The 20,711-nt window shown below is 36.7% G+C and overlaps 2 protein-coding genes across 2 annotated transcripts in view; one reads left to right on the forward strand and one right to left on the reverse strand.

Moving 5' to 3' along the window:
* Positions 1–20,711, reverse strand: part of wdfy4 (WDFY family member 4) — a 44,160-nt gene that overhangs the window by 6,019 nt on the left and 17,430 nt on the right. Inside the window, exons 35-56 of the mRNA XM_037678860.1 lie at positions 20,249–20,372; positions 20,018–20,169; positions 19,534–19,772; positions 19,329–19,441; positions 19,062–19,253; positions 18,873–18,979; positions 16,439–16,516; positions 16,145–16,336; positions 15,703–15,763; positions 15,295–15,509; positions 13,673–13,821; positions 13,455–13,569; positions 11,004–11,089; positions 10,858–10,920; positions 7,838–7,880; positions 7,533–7,652; positions 7,323–7,446; positions 7,114–7,220; positions 5,514–5,664; positions 2,990–3,081; positions 1,666–1,875; positions 1,429–1,549 (exon numbers count right to left, since the gene is read on the reverse strand). Coding sequence (XP_037534788.1) covers positions 1,429–1,549; positions 1,666–1,875; positions 2,990–3,081; positions 5,514–5,664; positions 7,114–7,220; positions 7,323–7,446; positions 7,533–7,652; positions 7,838–7,880; positions 10,858–10,920; positions 11,004–11,089; positions 13,455–13,569; positions 13,673–13,821; positions 15,295–15,509; positions 15,703–15,763; positions 16,145–16,336; positions 16,439–16,516; positions 18,873–18,979; positions 19,062–19,253; positions 19,329–19,441; positions 19,534–19,772; positions 20,018–20,169; positions 20,249–20,372 — 2,854 coding nt within the window. The remainder of the gene's footprint in view (positions 1–1,428; positions 1,550–1,665; positions 1,876–2,989; positions 3,082–5,513; positions 5,665–7,113; positions 7,221–7,322; positions 7,447–7,532; positions 7,653–7,837; positions 7,881–10,857; positions 10,921–11,003; positions 11,090–13,454; positions 13,570–13,672; positions 13,822–15,294; positions 15,510–15,702; positions 15,764–16,144; positions 16,337–16,438; positions 16,517–18,872; positions 18,980–19,061; positions 19,254–19,328; positions 19,442–19,533; positions 19,773–20,017; positions 20,170–20,248; positions 20,373–20,711) is intronic.
* On the forward strand, positions 9,894–10,709 carry lrrc18a (leucine rich repeat containing 18a). Its single transcript, XM_037679085.1, has one exon. It carries the CDS (start codon positions 9,894–9,896, stop codon positions 10,707–10,709), a length of 816 nt encoding a protein of 271 aa, XP_037535013.1.

Below are 20,711 nucleotides of genomic sequence, written 5' to 3' on the forward strand. Positions count from 1 at the left end.
CAATAATCCAGGTACAAATCCAACAATGTTCAGTCAGGTCATCTGGACGGTTTCTTTTTTTGCTGTGATGTTTCTTTCTTCATCCAAAGGACTTATTCAGTATGATGAGCCACAAACAAACTGGAGTCCCACAAGTACCAACTCCCATAGTAGGAAAAAAAACAGTTTGCTGGTGATAAGATGGTTTCTGGGGCCCACCCTCTCCCCCATCAACTCCTTTAAGTCAGACTGAAGAAGTCCTTTGGATTAAGGACGAAACATCTCAGCAAAAAAAGAAACCGTCCAGATGACCTGAATGAACATTGTTGGATTTGTACCTGGATTATTGAGCATGAACTTTGATACAATGTGATATGATACAATGTGATACGATACAATGTGATACGATACAATGCAATACGATACAATGTGATACGATACAGTATAGTTTGATTCAATGTAAATAATCCTGGAGTATAATGTAAACTAAAAGCTGCTTGTTATTTTTTATATTTCTTTTCCTTAAAAAAGGCAAAAATAAGTGAATATACAGTACTTTTAAAGCTCACATTAAACTCACACTAGCATACAATTTTAATATTAAAAAAAGCTTTTGAGTTGCTTTATAGTTAGAATTTTTTTTTATGGGGGGAAGCAATAGATACAATCTGGTACTTTCTTGTTTTCAGATAGCTGTTGTTCCACTTTTTGGATTTAAAAAAATCCTAAGTAGAACAATAACTAACTGTTATGTTTGAGTGGCTTAAAAATGTTAAAGCAAAAGTCTAAATTCATACAGTAAATAATGTACAAATCTTATGGGGTAAAATGGCTTTCAATGTGAGTACAGTTAAAGTGGGAAATCAAAAACCCTAACGAGGTCAATGTTCATACAATTTTAGAACAGGAAAAAAGAATAGGATGATAAAATAAAAATCAAACAATGATGAACCCCAAATCAATAAACAATGATAATCAATTCCCAAGTAGTTACTAAGAAGCAGCTATGTTTTAATCTGTAAACTATAAGGAGTTTATTTTTTTCAATTATTTTATTTAGGTTTTAAATTTAAAATTTGTCAAGAGGCATAAGCTGGAGGTTCTGCAATGACCCTCATAGCTCTTGACTTGTGTTACCAAAACTGTCCACCTTTTGGCCTTTTGTAGAAAAATTGGTTAGTTTTTAATCAAACAAAATATCTAAGCTCCTAGTTGCTGCAAGTAGTGTTCAGAAAAGTCGATTCTTTCTTAAGGAAAAAATAATTAAGTATAAACCACAGGATTAAAACATTGTTTCTTGAATTTTTTTGTTGCCTTGATCAAAAGTGAAAGACACACGTTACCTTTTTAATATATATTTTGATTTTCACAGTAACAGATGGCTGGAACCAAATCTACTGTGCTCCAGTATCTTACATTATGTCTAAGACACTACGTGTGTAACTGTACCTCTGAATGGCTGTGCAGAAGTCTTCAATTTGTCCAGTTTGAAGAAAAATGGAATTGGATGGGATTGTGAAGATAATTCTTTCTTAGAGCCACTGCGGGGTGGATGAGGCTTGGTGAAGAGCTATAGGAAAGATAAAGATTATTACAGAATAACTTTTCCCCCCAAAAAAACAAGAATTTGCACTTACTAAATATGAAATATGTATGAGAATGGAATGAGTATATATATTTTTTTACCTGTTTGGGAATCTGGCCAAAGTTGCTAATGTAGCCTAAGATTGTGCTCTTGATTATGGGGTCTTTTGCATCTTGTCGCCCCCTCTGGGCGTAAAAGTAGGGGTGAAATGTATTCACACTTTCCACAGCTGCCTGACCTTGTTGCTTGTACCCAAAGATCAGGTCGATCCACAGGTGGAGGTTAGAGCTCACATAGTCACTTTCCAGGACCTGCAAACAGAGCAGAAGACGTAGCACAACAGCCAGCTAGTCATGCAATATTATGCATTATGCATTCTGTAATTTTAAATACCAGAATTGTCCTGCACTTATTATCAATGTGGGCCCAAAACCATTACTCATACTGTTAATAAGAAAGTTTGGAGCATTCTAACTTCTCCGAGAATGCACAGCCAATGAAATTATTCAGGTACAGAATGATTTCCTCCAAAAATCAATTTAATAATGCAGACCAGCAGCTTGAACTGCTCCGTTATGAGCATATCTTCATGTAAGAATTAAAGAATGATTTCGGTTGAATAAGCCAGAGATTGGTTTTAAAGAGTTAATAAGAAAATGTGGGCATCATGACCAGCTATATATCCATGCTATAATAAACCCACCCTGCAAGAACACAATACTGGAAAAAAAATATAACAAGGATATTTTCTTCTGAGTTAATTTGTCTGTGAAAGAAAAAAATACCTAAGTCACTAATTTTATGAGAATTGTGGGCAATATGGGGAGTTCAGTAGATTACAGAGTGATAACCATCATAGATGCCTCAGGAATGAAGAAAGGGAGGGTCATACTAAAGAAATCAGGAAAAAAAAGAACAATAACTTTACACAGGAGAAGAAAAGAAAGAGCCAAAAGAAAAGAACAGAGAGAATATTGAACTCGTTAGCAGCTCCCAGGAATAATGGCCTTATAACAAAGCCTTGTCCTTGTATGAGTCACATTAAAAAGGCTTGTTGTCTGTCATCTACACCACAGCTACATGGCTTTTCATACATGTTTTGTATGGAAAACAACCAGGCATTTTGTCTGAAAACAAAATGAACCAATTTCAATGTGACAAAACAGCTTTGAGTCAGTGACTGCTACGAATAACACCCATCTCTTGTACTTTTGGAGAAAGAATGAGGACAAACCCACTGAAACAGACACTGTCACAGAGTGTACAGCAGATATTTGTTAAGATACAATAAAACACTAAAGCCTATGTCTATATAAATCAAATAGTATTGACAAACATGAGGTCTTATGGGAAAAGTCTTTGTGTATTACAGACCAGGTAGGCCAATAGAAACAGACAGGTCAGGCGAGGTCAGGTGTGACTGACCTCTCGATGGATTCTAATGAACTCCTGGGGGTCACCTTTCGCCCATGGAGGCAGCTCGACATCTCCCAGAGCTGTATTGTCCTCCATGAAACCTAAAAAGGTATGAATAAAGTACATCACTGTATGGAAAGTTGACAGTAAAACATGCAGCTCGAAAAATACCTAGTGAAGGAGTAAACAATAGAAAATTGTATTTAAATAGGCTTGATGTTGATTTTGTTTTAAATTTACATCTCTAAATTTGCATAGCATTTTGACAGAGAAAATATTTTTAAAGACTGTAATGAATGGATGGATGGCTTATTTAAAGGTTGTATAAACAGATTTTAAAAAAAAAACAGGTGTCAGCAGGTATTTACATAACTGAAATGATCGTTTTAAAAAGCAAAAAACTTTGAAAATTGTTTTGAAGCCTAAACTTAAAGCCTAAAGTGTCACTACAATGTTAACTATGCCCCACTAAGAGCCCAGGCTAAAATTACTAAAAAAGAAAATCAGTAAATTGATAAAATCAAACAATTTCCAAAACTAAAATAAGTCTGGATTCATTTTTTTTAAAGTTTTGCTCAATATCTCGTGAGCTTTCCATATCATTTGTAAATTTAAATTTGTTATGCAGTGACGTAAACATGTCATTTTTCATCTAAATCAAATGAGATATCATCACATGTAATGAGATTTTATAAAACTGAAGTACTGTATTTTCTGGCGTATAAGTCGCACCTTTTTGCCTAATTTGCAAACTCTGTGATTTATATACCAAAGCGACTTGTTTGTTTTTCCCCCCATATTTATAAACTAATTTTTGACCGAGATATGACCGCTTTCATTCATTCTGACATAGAAAATATTGAATACTAACATTTTTAGCCGCTACATGGCACTTGAGTAGTATGGCATGCCATTGTGTAGGTAAAAGTGGCAATTAATGACACAGTTGGCTTGCCATAGCTGGCACCTTCATCCATCTCTGGGATCATGCCTAGAGCAAACGTCAAATCAGCTTCATTTTGCTGCGCTGCCCTGGCAAAATGCAACTAATTTGACCATTAAAGTGCATTTATTTAGGAAAAGTTAGACTGAGACACACCTTTATATATTCAAGCAACCAAAATAATTGTTTTTAAGTATTAATCTTGTTAAATTCTTGTTAAAATCCTCCCATGCACACTACCGCGGCCGCTATTTGGCAGCCAATCGATTTTTGGCTCAACACCGGCCCACGTTTCCGGATTGTCAGCGGTGACGCGTAACAAACGTGACACGTCAGCGGTGACACACAATAGACGCAACTTATATGACTAAGCAACTTATTTATATTTTTTCCCACTTTATTAGACATATTTGGACTGATGCGACATATACGACTGTACAACATGTACGGCAGAAAATAGGGTAAGTAAACTGTACAACAAATGGTGAGTCAAGGGTAGTTCTGGTCTATGCACTTCACTTCAAAGAAGTATAGGCAACAGTTACATAGCAGAAATTACAGCATATAAAATATGTGACTCGCAAAAATAGGAGTCACATCAAGTGAATAAGGAGAGTACAAAATTACTTGCAATTTGATATATATATATAAATATATATAAATATATATATCCATCCATCCATCCATTATCTTTACCCGCTTATTCCATTTTGGGTCACGGGGGTCGCTGGTGCCCATGTCCAGCAATCACTGTGCGAGCAGCTCTAGCAGTTGCGCCACCGTGCTGCCCTATATATATATATATATATATATATATATATATATGTATATGTATATATGTGAAAGTTTTTTTATATCGTACTCTCTTGCCTGTTTGTCTTTATTAAAATGTAACAGTTAAGTTCTCAATCTAATGTCTATGTAACAGCAGAGCATACTCTCTGATCAAATCTATCTCCAATGTTCCTGCAGTTTTATTGTCCTTAAATTAAAATTATATTTTCTTTCAATGAGCCAGGTACCTCATTAAACAAAGAAATTAACAAGGGTTTTTCACATCAGCCTGTCTTTGCATAATAATTTGAGCTTTTTACGAATGTAGTGTAGAAGTTATTTCCAAATTCTATAAATATAAATGTATAGAACAACCATGTTCTATAATATAATGTGGTCATGAACTGAACACGGAGTGCCTTTATCAGGATATAAATATAAACTTTTGCGTCATTCCAGAGTTGTACGTAACAAGAAACTGCACAATGTGTCAAATACGCCAGACTAAAGACAGTAATGTAACCCAAACTCTGATATATAAGGCTAAACAACTGGTTATGACTAAATACACATTTTATAGAGAATAAAAAAGCTTGGCAAACATACCTGCATCAGTATGGATTTACAAAGAACAGTTTAGAGCAAAAATATCCAGTATCTTGAGAAATTAAGAAAAGCTACTGGATGAGTTCAATAAAATGCTTTTTTTTTTTAAACAAGTCTTATATTTTGCTAAAGTGTGTTTACATACACATCATCAGGATTTTCACAGTTGCAGCTTTAAATTTAGATTCACAGAAGTGTTTTGTTCCTGACCGAGCTGGATGTTGTTAGAGTTGAGCAGGAAGTCGGGCAGGTAGAAGAACTCTGGGATCAGTTCTCGGACGTCTCCCATGTTGTCTCTGGAGGATGAGTTCCACTCCTTCTTAATGCTGTAAAACATCCGCTCAGGGATATCAAACCCCCCCTGTGGGCCGATGCATGAATAGGCATGTTCATTTGCTATGCAGATCATTACACAAAAACAATTTTTTTTAATCATGTTTACTGCGTTATACAAGAATGAAATATCTGTTGCTGTAAAAAAAGAACTTTTCATTTTTATATAAAATTTCATAATTTTGATGGAAATCTCATGAGAGAGAATGTAATTTAGTGTAAAACAATTACTTCAATAAATGAAAATAGTGTGTACGGTAGTAAACTTGGTTAGAGATGTAAACTCAGTTATGGATATTACCACACACACGTTATGTGCTTTAGAAGACAAAAAGGTATCCCAATTCACCAGATGAACATCTTTATTGCTTTATTCTGACTATCAAATATGCATGCCTTTTCATTATAATCAACTGGATGCTGTGTTGTAAATGGGTAGCATATCTGACTATTTGCACTGGCTTTTATGCATTGTTTGTAATTATTTGCATATATATTAAAAATGTCTATAATCTACTTTTTTATCCAAAAATGTGGAGTTTTGAAAATACCTCCTATAAGATGTATATTATTAGCATGAATTTGTTTGAAAATAATAGAAAAAGGTATGATGAATGTCAATGAGAAGTGTGAGACTTATGTTTAAAAGGGTGTTTGGATTGATAAAACTGACTTTTTCAGATAAATTAAGACAAAATGTGCACAACATGAAATGCTTTGTCTTTATTATTTACAGTTTGTGAGTTTGATAGTGAAGTCTTTAGCAAGTGCAGTTTATAAAATATAAAGAAAACACATTTTCTGTAAAGAGCTGTAATCTAAGAGGTTTTTTATTGATTAAAGGCTCAATGGCTGTACTTTCAGCTTAATCTGATCATAATTTTGAAAAAAATTTTTTTTATCATTCTTTCTTTTGTTAAACAAACATTTGATACTTGAATGCATTTTTTTTCAATATGATGTGAAGCTATTCATCTTTATTAGAGACGGTATGTCTGTTTAATGTAAGCTGTTTGCTTAGTTTTGTACTTAATAGCAAACCATTCAAACATCAGGAGGGGGTCATAAAGATTTGTCATTATTCAGTCCATCCTAAAAAGTCATTAAGTCAGTAACTGAAATCTTGTTTAGGTTGAGGTTTACTACACCTTATTAATATTTTTATTGTTAGTATGTATCTTAGATCCTTATATATATATATATATATATATATATATATATATATATATATATATATATATATATATATATATATATATATATATATATATTTTGCTTTTTTGGGTGTAACTGGACCTTGAGTACACAATTTTGTTCCACCTCATGTACCACATGTGATGTGAAGGGCAATAAAGTCTCCTTGAAACTTGAACAACTCTGTCATTTCGTCACAGTAAATGTAAACTTTAATTGATTTTTTTATCTTCTGTTAATGTACTTTTTTTTAAAATATATTTTCTTCTGTCTGTGACCTTACCTGAAGGGTCTGGAAAGTGTGTGAAAATGGCTCCATCCTTACAAGGAAGGAGGCCACAATGATGGCTGATGAGTAGTGGGTACAGTAGTGGCAAAGTGTTGACAGGTCTGTTACAAGGTAAGAAATATATTAGGACAAAAACAGGGTAAATTTAAAAAAAAGGATTATAAAATATAACAGTGAAACTAACAAAAATTGATGTAAGATACCTTCTCCCTCATTGTTCTCCACCTCCTCATATCTCTGAATGAACATCTGTTTTCTTTTCTCTGTCTGAGCTCCCATTGGCTTGGACAAGTCACGAAAAGTTGCAGGATTTGACAAATCAAGCATCTGTCGAGGTTTGAGATTATTTATTTTAACTGGAACACACTTAATAATACAGTCTAAGAGAATAATGTCCAAGTGCATGAGTGTACCTCTGACTGATAGTCAGCCAGAACCCAGGGGAAGACCGGATACTGCATCAAATCATTGTATGTCCTTCCAGCGATGGTGTTTAGATGCATTAAGTACTCAAAATTACTCATCTCTCCTTTCTAGAGGTCAGTAAAATACATAGAAAAAAAACTATGAAAGTACAGCAATAAAAGTGCAAAACAAAGACCTAAACAGTGATTTTAAAAGTCAGTCATTCAGTGTTAATGTGAAGGAAGGATGACTGAATCAGTAAGCACAAACAGTTCTGACAAAACTGTGCAAAAAGCTGTGTTTACTGCATTACCTGCCATTTAGCAAGGGCTGTTTTGTCAACCACAGGAGTCTTTCTGAAGCACAATAAAAGCAAACACGTATTAGCAACACAGGCTGAGCACAGAGTGGCGCCAACAATGCAAAGTTTATTTGCTTGGTCCGTTGCCTAGCAACCGGAGTTGAACTGAAACATGGCCTAGAGTTCAGAAAGAGCAAAATGGAGGTGAGAAACTCAGGAAACAGGGATTGTATGTACACAGCTGTAAGGCATTGAGGTGAGTTGTAATTTGTCGTAAAAATAACAAGCTGTAGTGTGGATTAGTGCCACATGCACTGTAGGTTGTGCTAAAACATACAAATTTAAGTTGAGTCGACATGAGAAACTAAAGTGTTGAAATCAAAATGTTTTCTACATTCACCTATGATTTAAGACAGAGATGCTAATACAGGTTTAAATAAAATCCCACTTCACGGTTAAGGCAAGTAATAGTTTAATATCTAAAATAAGCTTTAAATAATTTCCATCAAGGGTATGAATAAAGATCTATCTATCCATTTTCTGTTTTTTTAGTTGAACATTTGTTCAAATACAAGAAATCTGTAATGTTGATATGAATGTTATATGTCTACACAATTACAAAGCTTTGTGTTTAATAAAATGCAGACAAAGAAAATGTTCAATCAAATTAAGTTGTTTTCAATTACATTACCAAATGGCAACACGTAATGGCTAGATTTTATTTCTTTTTGAGCAACCATCCAAATGTGGTTAAACTAAACTAAATTAAAAAAAAGATCACTTGTAAAATCTCCACTTCCTCTGTGAGCCACAAAAACAGGGCAATAAATTTTTGCACCCCAGTTGCTAAGTAACAATGTTAAACAAGAGAAACCTTGAGTTTCACTTGGGTGAAGGAAGGCTACACGTTCACAAATGGTGAAAAAGTAGAGTTTTTGCATGCAGACTCAATTTTATTTTATTTTGAAATCAAACATCAATAAATTTATGATTTTTTTTTTCTGTAGCGTTTTGCAGGACTGAACTCGACAACTGGAATAAGTTTAATCAAGCTTATCAATGTGAAATAAGAAGATAAAACAGAGTAAGTACAATTTCCTCTAAAATACTGATAAAAGTTTCAAAATGTCAGTTAAAATGTGGGAAAAAAGGATGCATGAAAGGATTTTGGTCAAATTATGAGGATCTAAATCAGGGGTAGGCATTTTATAACATCAATAGATTCCCGACTATAATTTTTTGTGAAACCACACTAAATCAATCATTGCATTTGGCTTGGTATGTGTTATCTAATTGCAGGCAATAATTTCATGCAATAGTTTCCTATAGGAGGTTATAATAGGAACAAGCACCAGTAGATAACCTCTCTCATCCTGAGGATGATGAATGAGGCGAGAGAGGGCCTTGGGGTGTAACATAGACACAAACAAAAACACACCTTGCTCTTTTAGACAGGGAGGGGAGAAGAGCAAAGCCCTCATTACACTCCAAACACTCCCCAACTATCATTTATCAAAGTCCTGATTTGACTCTTCGTGCACACACACACAAACACACACATTCAAGACATATTACGGCGCATCCATGTCTGTCAACGCACTTGCATGTAAAGGACCCACACACACATATTTTCTTGCCAAACAACTTAATCAGTAGAAAGTGAGAGAGAATGAACACTGGTGTTTCGCTGTGTCGCCTCACTCCTATTGTTCCTGAGCATTAGCCTTAATTAGAGAGTCGTGCTCTTAAATACCCCCATGGGCAACACAGGGTGAGCATGCACCAGTGCAGACACAACACTGCAACATACACACACGTTGTTCTCATTCCTCTGAGTGCATGCTTTCCCCACTGCCCCAGGACATACACAAGCTATTGTATTGGAATAAATCCCATCAGCTATACACGCGCATATTTACCCATAAACAAACACCCAACACATTTATTTCCTTGAGTACTGTGTGACGGTGTGGATAAAATACATTTTATAAATCAGAAGTCAACAAAGGGAGGCTGAGCTGACATGTTTAACTGAACTGTTGAGTAATTCTCTATTTATTGCAGTACGATGCCCAAAGGAAAAGAAGCAAAAGGGACAAAGTTGACCCTCAAGGCAGCAAAAAATGCTATACAAATTACCCGGGACGGAAGGCGTAGACTCATCCTTAGTAACATGGGTTTAACCATATTCCCAAAGTGTCTTTTCAAGCTGACCAATGTGGATGAACTGGACCTTAGTCGCAACCAGATACAGAAGCTTCCTGATAACATCGGTGACTTCTCATCACTCAGATGGCTAGATCTGCATAGTAACAAGCTAGAGTCTGTGCCTGAGTCCATTGGCAACCTGGTGGGACTGACCCACCTAAACCTTGCAAATAACTACCTAACTTCTGCAAGCTTACCCTCCTCACTGGGTTCTCTCTCCAACCTGAAGAGTCTCAATCTTGGAATGAACCAGCTGGATGCCTTGCCTCCCACCATGGAGCGTTTAGTTGATCTTCAAGAGTTAGCTCTGTTTGATAACCTTTTTGTCAAGTTGCCCGACTTTGTGAAAATCCTACGCAAACTTACTAAGTTGAATGTGACACGTAATCCTCTCACGCATGTTAAGGAAAAAAATGAGAGGATGAAGAAGAAAATGGCCGAACCCAAAGAAGAAGTGTACTTGATCCATGAAAGCAGCCTGTGTCAGACATGCCTTCAGAAATGTAAAGCCCAAAGGGAAAGGATTACAATGAGAGGAAGAGGTGATGGCAGTACTGTGTTTCATGTGAAAAAGAAAAAAGCCTTTTCTGGATTGTTGACTCCTAACTCAGTGGCCTCAGTCACTCAGGATGTGTGGAGAGTGAAAGACAAGGTGAAAAACAAGAAAATCAAATGACCAAAAATCTGTTAGTTCTGGTTTATGAAAATATGAATATAAAATACTAGAAGCAACACAATTTACAATGATCTTTTCATGTACTTATTATAAATAAGGGAATTGCCTAAATATAACGTTAACAAACAACAACAAAAAAGACACTTACTTAGCATTAGCAATGACTTCAGTGACTGCTCTGCCTTTTAATGCTGGTACAACAATGCTTAACCTAAAGGAAGAAGAGGGGACAAAGGTAAAAGACAGAATGATGAAAATAATCTTTTTAACAAACAGCATATCTTCATTCGGTACCTTTTATATGCCGACACATGGTCCTGATTCAGGAATACCAAGAATGCTGAGTGTCCGTTTTTCATGAAGATCTCAATAGAATTGTTCTAAATCAGCAGAGAGAGACAGTGACATTTTATGGACTTAGGGTAGATATGATATAAATCAATTTTAAACTTGGAACTAAAAATAGTTTTTTAAAATCATAATCAAAATTGAGAATTAAGGCAAAACATGCAGATGTTATTCGGATGAAAGACAAAACATTTCTACATTCTTTTTTATTGTGTTTTGTTTTTTGAATGTCCAGAGGACCAGACTTAACTTTTTTAGATTTTTCTACCTGGATTATTGAGCATGTATCAAAATATTAAAATATGATTTGTTGTAGAAACTTGAAAAGCCCAAGAGAGCTGTATATGATTTTTTTTTTAATCAAGAAAATCTTTTTCCACGTGAAACAAAATGACTAAAACTCTGTAATTCAATGAACAAAACTACAGCATAAAACATACATTCTTCAACAATGAAAAAAACATGCTTTGGTAATTGACATTTTTTTGAGAGAGAGAGAAAAAAGACGAGTCTGAGGATTTACATGTAGAGGTTCTGATACATGTGATTGTTTTTCGTTCTTCCAAATATCATAAAATTAGATGATAAAAACGGGCTACTGAGATGGGCTACTGGAATGACATGCATTGACATGGGCAGAGTACTTAATACTGTTAGAATGCTACTTTATGAGCAAGCCTAGAGAGATGGCAGGGCTATTCAACTAAATTGCTCAAGGGGCCACAGTTACTAAAAGCCACCAGCTCATAGGGTGGACATCCAACAATTAAAGTCATTATGTAAATAAACAAAATATTACAATGATCTGTTAACTTTTAAATTGGATTATTTTGCTGCATTGATTCATAAATGCAATAAACATAAGCTAAAAGTGTAATTCAAAAAATTAATAATAACATAAAACTTTTTTGTCATTCAAAATTGCACAGTGCACCATGAACAAAATTTTGCAATTGACAGTTACCTTAATTGTAATTAATTTTATTTCCTTGCAATAAAAGTAGTGCTATTCTAATGCAAAACAATAATAAAACAAACATTATATTATGCCTCCTATTTAATACAAATATTACTGTGCCATATCTGACTTTCTAAATCTTTACGCATTTCTAAATAAAATAAAAAATGTTGATCATATTTGCTGTATTCCAAATGACCAACATGTTGCTGTTCCAGGTGGGTCCAGTAAGACCCATTAAGAGCCAATTCTCATTTACAATGAAATGGCTGCACAGACCAGTTCTTCCTCAAATGGTTCATAAACAACAGGTGAAGCATTCACGTCCCACTCAGATGTGAGCTTTGAGCAGAACCAGAAGAGGCGGAGCAGAACTCAGCTGGGCTGAAAGAGAGTGCGATGTGTGTGTCTCCAACGTCTTCTTCATATCATTTACTACGTTGAATTAACTCACTTGATTCTATTTGTGGTCAACTATTTTTTAAAACTAACTAAAAAGATGCTGTGTGTCACAGTCAATATTCCCCCAGTAATGTCTGTTGTTAAATTGTTGAGCAGTTGTCCAGCTCGCAGGCGATTGCACACTGATATGATCAGTTTTCAGAACTCCCTGCAAAGTAATAGAGAGAAGATGCAAAGCATGCTGGATATCCTTGTGGAAATTATATGTGCAATGTTTCTGACTGTTTACGATGTTTGTGGAAATGGAATTTTCTTGTTAATGTTCTGTTCAGGTTGGCTTTGGCATTTATTTTGAAGTCTCTGTTATTGGCTATAAACTGACACCATGATAAATGAAGTCACAGGGTGATGATATACATATATATATATATATATATATGTGTGTGTGTGTGTGTGTGTGTGTGTGTGTGTATGTATGCACACAGAGCAAGTCTTTTTCTCTTTTAATTTGATGCTGTTAAAGAAAAATAAACATAAAATATACATAAAAAGTCTCAAGTATTTTTTGTATTGCTTAAAATATTCAGATTTTTAAAAAATTTTTAAATGTATGTTTTAGGGCAGCACGGTGGCACAGTTGGTAGAGCTGCCGCCTCTCAGCAAGCAGGTTGTCCTGGTTCCAATCCCGGGCCGGGGACCTATCTGTGTGGAGTTTGCATGTTCTCTCCGTGCATGCGTGGGTTTTCTCCGTGTACTCCGGTTTCCTCCCACAGACCAAAACATGCATGTTAGGCTGATTGGTAACTCTAGGTGTGAGTGAGAGAGTGAATGGTTGTTTGTCTCACTTGTTTCTATGTGGCCCTGTGACATGGACACCAGTGAACTCCGCAACCCAAAAAGGAAGAAGCAGGTAAAGATAATGGATGGATGGATGGATGGATGGATGTTTTACATAAAAACACCAATAAATATGAAATTACATGAAAATAGTGCGATCTGAAAAACAAGGTATGACAGGAATTGTTTTGCTGTCTGACCTCTAAAAGAAATCGCATAAAGCGCCCCTCCTTTATTTCCTCATAGAGCCAGCGTCTGCAAGAAGCTGATGGCAGCTCTTTATTCAGCATGTTGGAAATAAAGGGATCTCGCACACTAGAAAAAAGGGACACAGATGATGATTAGTATCCAACATAATTGAGCAGTAATATACATTATAGTGTTTGCAGTGACAGCAGCACGCACTGAATTACTGTACCTGCTTGGGTGGTGTCTCCTGCAACAAACATCTCCATTCGAACTGAGAGTGAACCCCTCACACAAGAGCAGACTCTCAATCCCAAAGAGCAGCAAGCCTTCAGTCACTCTGAGGCCACTCACCATCACCACACACATCTTTGCCGTTATCTGCAGAGACAAACAGATTTTAGCCCCAAATGAGAATCGCGATTCACATGAGCTTGTTCCTCTCTCAGGACATGACATGGCAGATATGCTTTACTTGAATGATCATTTTAATCACATATTATAATCACTATTATAAAGACACAGTTGAACACTTCATTATCGGGGTTGATTGATGGGGAGGAGAAGGCCTGGCCCCTTTTCAGCAGCAACGACAGCATTTCTTCCTGCACTAAAATGAATCCGCATGCTGATTTTAGCATCGGCTGTAGCTAATGCTAACTGCATTGTGATAATGTGTGGATAATTCTATTTTCCCTCTTCATTTCACCACAAACACATGCACCTGGCCATCGCCCTGTGCTGGCTCCCATGGGACACAACCACTAAAAACCATATGGGGCCCTTATATACCCGCAGGCCTCTCACAATTTATACTAATCAAATCAAAGTCCCTACACCCAGGCACATGCAGTCACACACTTGGTGGACAAGGAGGTCTTGCCTGGCCGTTATTAGGAGAATTAATCACTGCCACACACACAACAGCAAACCTGATAAGTGATCAGAATCTCTTGTCTTAAAGCAAACACAGCAACACACTATGATGGATAGTATCAGTTATCATGTGAAGGTGTTTAAGGCGAGTCAAGGTGAGTGAGTCTCAGCTGCATCCACTTCTGAGCAACTGGCATCAGTGAGCACAAACTGCCGCCACAAATGACTGGATTAAACTAGTTGACTTTATCGTTGTCAAAAATTAAATACATAACAATAAACTTGTTTCCTTATCTCTTTACTGTGGTCCAGACAGATAAGAGTTATCAGTTTGACAGTGATTTAGCTGAAGATGGGAAGGACGAGAGAAAAGGAGGACTTTTATTGACTGAAAGCCTAATGTCAGACCATTGATTTCTCCCCAAACACATTATTGTCATAATCACACTATTGGCGCTGGCAAGCTAATTATGAGTGGATCTCCCTTTGTGTGAGTGTTAGCCTGCGAGTGTGTGCATTTTTCAGAGCTAATGACTGTGTTCATTTGACAGGAAGCTCAGCAGGAGTCGTGCACTGAACCACTACAAGACAATAGGACACACTAGCACACATCACACACTTGCTAAGCGGATGTAAGACAGCTTGCATCACCTCCTACTGCTTTTATTAATACTTCTGTCAGAAACATTAAAAGCCGCGGCTGGTTGCCGGAGCGATGAGAGGCCTTGTCAACATGTGCGTGGTTTTTAACTCACTGTAACAATGAAGAGAGCTCTGCTGCGCCTCACCGTTAAAATATTAAACTAATGAGGAAAGATAAAATTTTGATAGTAGCACTGGGCTATTGGAATCTCTTAGTCTGCATCAGATGATTACAGAATGAATCAAATTATTAGCAGGATGGGAAGCAGTTGGACTTGTATTTAGATGTTTTATTTTCAGCAAGACGTATCCAAACAGCATCCTGTGATACAGTACCTTCTCTCCGGGGAGTAGCTCCTGCAGGATGATGCGCATGTCAGGACAGTTCTGAGTGTGGGAGCAGAGTTCAGGGGTGAAAGAGTCAGGCAGAACCTCAGTGACTGATGGTGTCTCGTTCAGTACAGGGAAGAATGTCAGCCGGTCACAGTCCTGTCCTCTCTCTGCTTCGTCCTCTTTAACCTCGCCACCAATTTCGCACAAAAGCCTCGGCTCTGATATATAGACAAATATTTTGCTAACTAAGCATCCAACACAGAAATTGTGCATTAAATAAAACAATGTTCAGGATTTAGTGACATCTAAAGGTGAAGCTGCAGACTGGTAGTGTCTTCAGGTGTACAGTTAATTGCTTTTTCTGAAGTAACAAAACAATAATTCATGTGTTTCTAATGAGGAAAAACTTACCAGTATCTCCCTCTGTACTACCTTTGCTCTCTTCAGATTTTAAACATAGCATTCCAAGAATCTGTTGCAAAAACAAATGTCACTGTAAAAGGCCAGATGTGCTTTCAGATGTTATAAGCCTTCAAGTTTCAGAAATTAAAGAAACGTTAAAGCAAATCCAAATATAAATTTTAAAATGGTTAGCATTTTTCTATGGTAAATTTGAAGTCTCAATAATTTCACAACTTCCTAAGCACGACATTTAATTTTTATTGATTTATTTTGGATAATTTTGTTTCTGTTTAGCGTAAAATGCCCAATAAAACATTGACGGGTCAAACCCACTGGGAACAGATACAGAACAGAAACGGCTTTAGATAATGTATTTTATAGTCTACATGTAGTAAATAAAAACCCTAGTAGTACATTCAACACAAACACTACGTTAACCAAAATTCTATACCGATTTGGAATGCCGCAGGGATTTTCTGCGGATGCGTAGTTTGGTCCGATTGGGTCCTTCAGCAGAGTTTTGCACCCAGTCTCGTCCCAACATCACCCCAGGGCCAGGACCAAACACAGCTCTTTCCCTCAGCAGCTCAGCCTCGACACGTAGCCACTGGGAACTCACACGCTCCAACTCAGTGATTTGCAACTGAGACATAAATACAAACCGAGCCTCAGAGAACAGTTGAGACAAAGACATTAAAACCAATTCCATTTTGCCTGTTGATAAAACGCATCTGAGTAGTCAAACCTGTATGTGATTTGTTCTCATATTCTCGAACATGCTGTGGCCTCTCTGCCGATGTGACTCCATGTAAGACAGAAACTCCTGCAAAGAAACAAGAATGAAAATGGCTGCTAATAAAAAGAGGGATAGCACAATCACTCTTCCGGGTTCATATTGTAGGCACACACACACACACAGGCTTCATGCTTACAAAGATTTTATATGCATAAATTTTATATGCATAATGGTATTGTTGTTTCTTCATGCAATTACAATGCATTCATGCAATTACATCTGTTTCAAATTGCATTCACTGGGCAAAATAAGCTAGTGGCTACAGTCTTACAATAACCCTGTCTGCAAATGTAATCATTTGTTGGTGTGATCTAATTAACATAAACATTAATATTACTGAGCCACACCACAGTCAAGGGCAAGTTTAGTTTGTGTGTACACCTTTACTGTGTGTAAGCCAGTGTTTGTTTGTTGCTTTCATCGACTGAAAAGGGGGAGAAATGAAATATCTAAACCCGATCCATGTTGACACTGCACAACGCTCATGTTCAGACACACTGGGATCATATTCTGACTGTTAACTGCTTCATTAAACGCATCATCACAGCAGTGCTCGCTGAGAGACTAGTGAAACAACATGTGTCCATCTTCACAGCTGACCCAGGAAAGTCATTTAATTGAGTGAGTGAACATGCAGTAACTCTTTATATCGAGTTTTATTTACAGATGCTAATTTTGTGTTCTGTTGTATAAAGCCATAAAAGGAATAATTGATAAAATGTGCAATAAAAAGACAACAGCACTTCTGCATAAGGCGAGATGCAAAAATTGGAGGAAAAAAAATTGCAGAGTAAATGCATTTTTGTAACAGTTGACAACAAAGTGACAAGCCCTTCGGAGAATGAAAACAGTTTCCCTAAACAACTGAATGCCTATCCAAATGAGTTGTGCAGAAAAAGAATTAAGGGAGGAATCTGAGGGGAGATTATAGAAATATTATAGAAACAGAAAAGAGAGGAATAAAGAAGTTTGCAAACCAGAGCAATATTGTCACAAACAAACAGCAAGTTGGCGTCATCGTCTCTAATTTCATTCCTTCATTTGGACAAACATAAGTAATATATAGCATTAATTACCCTATTTAGCAGATAGGAACCTCATTGGCTTTTTAAATGCTGCATTAAATACATAACTCATCTCTTTCCTCTGCAATTAACATCAGAACATCACACTCATTTCCATTTTAATGACTTCCCAACAATACGCCACCTTTGATGATAAGGCAACATAATGTCAACTTCATTCTGAGCTGGCAGTGAATGTGTAATGAACTTAACGTGATCATTAGTGCTGTTAATTATCTTTCTAATATGAGGACACAGATATGATTATGGAAACTGCATTCGCTGATGAAATAAATCTCCAGAAGAATTGCACTGAAGCTTAACAGAGGACACAGTCTGCTTATCAGTCTCTATATTATCGTTTGCTACGTACAGTACAACACTTTTATTTTCGTTTAAAAAAAAGTAGTTATGCGAGATTAAGAAACTGTTTTGTATTACTATGGATCCAGTTTTCTAAAAGAAACTCCCCATAAACTTATAATTTGCTAAATTAAAGTCAAAGTTGATGATTCAGAAATTACTTCATGATTCGGTTTTCTTCACAAGACTGAATAAATAAAAATAGGTGGACTGGCTGACCATAGCAGATTCATAATGGAATATTTTACTTAAACGTTCCCTATAGGAGTAACAATTTTGCAGCAACACACAGCAAGGAAGAGGAGAGTAAACATCCCTCTGTCATCTTCACAACATCTCAGATGGAAAAACAATTCATCACCTTCTCTGATAGTCTGTCAAGGACTGATATGATAAAAAATAACATCAAATGAATAATGTTTTCATCAGATTGGTACCACTGTAATTGCCAGCATGATTTCTGTGGGCAAAAAACACGCACAAACAAGAGCGTGCATACACTTTTTGTGAGTATGAGACAGACACACAGACGCTGTAATTTCATGCCTGTGTGCCTGAGTAATATGTCCCTGCTCCCTGCTCCAGATGGCTCGACGTCTTAAGCGTTGTGGGGGAACTAATGATGTGGGCCACGTGTTTCGGGGGAAAAAACAACAATAAATGCGTCTTTAACCTTCAGCAGCAAACAGTGGGTTGTGGCGAGTGTTCCCATAGATAGGCCTAACAGATATCAATTACAAAGCTCACTCAGGGGCAATCGGCCGTGATAATCCAAATCTATTTAAAGAAAATAAACACCCCCGCAGGGCTGGACGGCCCACAGAACAAGCACATTTGTGACTTTGGGTTGAGTGTTTGGAACAGTCCTCTGGGATGCAGAGGCACCCGGGAGAACAGCCTCACAATCCTCCAAGGAGACAAAGGTGTGCAAAAACCAAACTCAAATTTGTACCTACCTCTGCTTTTAATGACTCTTGATCTTTGTTCAGCACAGAGCGAAGAGCGCCGCTAATCATATCAAATGTCCTCTGAGATCTGCTTGCCATTTTCTTCTGCTCAGACTCTGCAGAAACATGCTAAATGTCAAAAACAAGACACCAAAAGTCTATCTTTTCCATGTGCATTATTAAGAAGTTTGTGCTGACCTGTGTATAGCAGCCATGTTTTGAGAGCCATCTCCTCCCACAGAGGGCTGATGTCAGTCATGCTGACAGGCTTTGTCTTGGCTGTATGGCTTACTGAGATCTCCATTTTATAGCTTTCTTCAAGCATCTGTTGCCTTTCTAATATTACTTTTGACCAACAGGCTTCTGCTAAAGACACTAGTTGTTCATCATCTGAAATACACAAGCATATATTTCCGTATCATCTGTTAAATACCACTAAATAGTTGATAAACTTTGGCCTCAAACCTGTCATGTCTGCTTCATTGTTGAGGCATGCAGGATATCTGGTAGGTAAGGGGCTTGATGAATTCTTCCTGTTGTGCACATTCTTTGCCATGCATCCAAAACCTTCAAGGTAGCTGCAAAAAAAAAAAAACATGATTATATGAATTATGCTTGATAAGTTAAGGCATATTAGTGAGTAAGTGCCTAAGATTAATGATACTATTACCTGCCAGAGCGAATTAGTAACAGACCATGAAGAAGGCAAGTAATAAAGTTCACATTTGCATTGTAAGTTGCCATGAGAACATCCCAGTGCTCCATGAAGGTTTGCAGCGCCCTGATGACTCCTTCCTTTTCTTCTCGAGAATGTCGTGGTTGAGACAGGAAACAAAGCACGGCCTTATTGGCACACGAGTAGAGGGCAGAAACGGTCTTCTCTTTCTGAGTATGACCATTCTCCAGAGCCTAAAATTATACAGCAGAAATCTGTTATCATTTGAAATATGAATCAAACTAGTTATTAGAGACTGATCGCTGTAAGGAGAGTTACATTTAAACAATAAGCATGTCCCAATAATTAAACATAATAATAAACTTTCAAAATTGCCAGTGAGCACTTTCCTTTTAGCTTACAATTTAAAGGATCTTTTTTAGGTGAAAACATATTTTTCTTTATTACTCTTGGATGTACGCATGATTTTTTTTCTTACCACCATAATCTGATCAGCAAAGAACTCGAGGAAAATTTTCGAGTCTCCAATGAATGATCCACCATAAAGCTTCCGCAGCAAAGTCTTACTGAAAAGCACCACGTTCCCCATCAGTGTGCCCATCTGTCCTTCAGGTCTTTGATTTTTGCAGTCTGTTAAATAAAAAAGTAATCACTTTTTTATGTTGGGTCCAAATTAAAATATATGAAAATTATGAAGGTAAATTGTTACTTTGTGAGTTGAGATGGGTGTTGTTATCCTGGTTGCTGAGTATGTGGATGATGTTCATAATCAGCTCCACTAACTCAGACTGAAATCTCTTCCTCTGTTCCAGCGATGTTCCATCAGGACAAAACTATAACATTAAAGCAGGTCAGCAGTTAAAATATTGAAATTCATAAAAATAAAAATTAACTATTGTAAATGTTGACGTGTGACAGCTCTTATTTTCATAACTCATAGTTAAAAAAACATGTCTAATTTCAGATGCTAAAATGATGCTGAGTGCACGCAGGTGAAGCTTGTTTAGAGAGAGGAAATTCTTTACTTCTGGTGGTGAATAATTATTTTACTGTTCCTTTGCTCTGTTTAGTAAATGAGCATAGAGTGGCACCTTCTGGAGAAACAAGAGTTTTGCAGAATTAGAGCTTACTGAAGAGTTTTTTTGTTGTTGTGGTCTAAAACTGCTTTATGT

The sequence above is a fragment of the Nematolebias whitei genome, chromosome 1, assembly GCF_014905685.2.
Source record: "Nematolebias whitei isolate Nwh7 chromosome 1, NemWhi1, whole genome shotgun sequence".
NCBI lineage: Eukaryota > Metazoa > Chordata > Actinopteri > Cyprinodontiformes > Rivulidae > Nematolebias > Nematolebias whitei.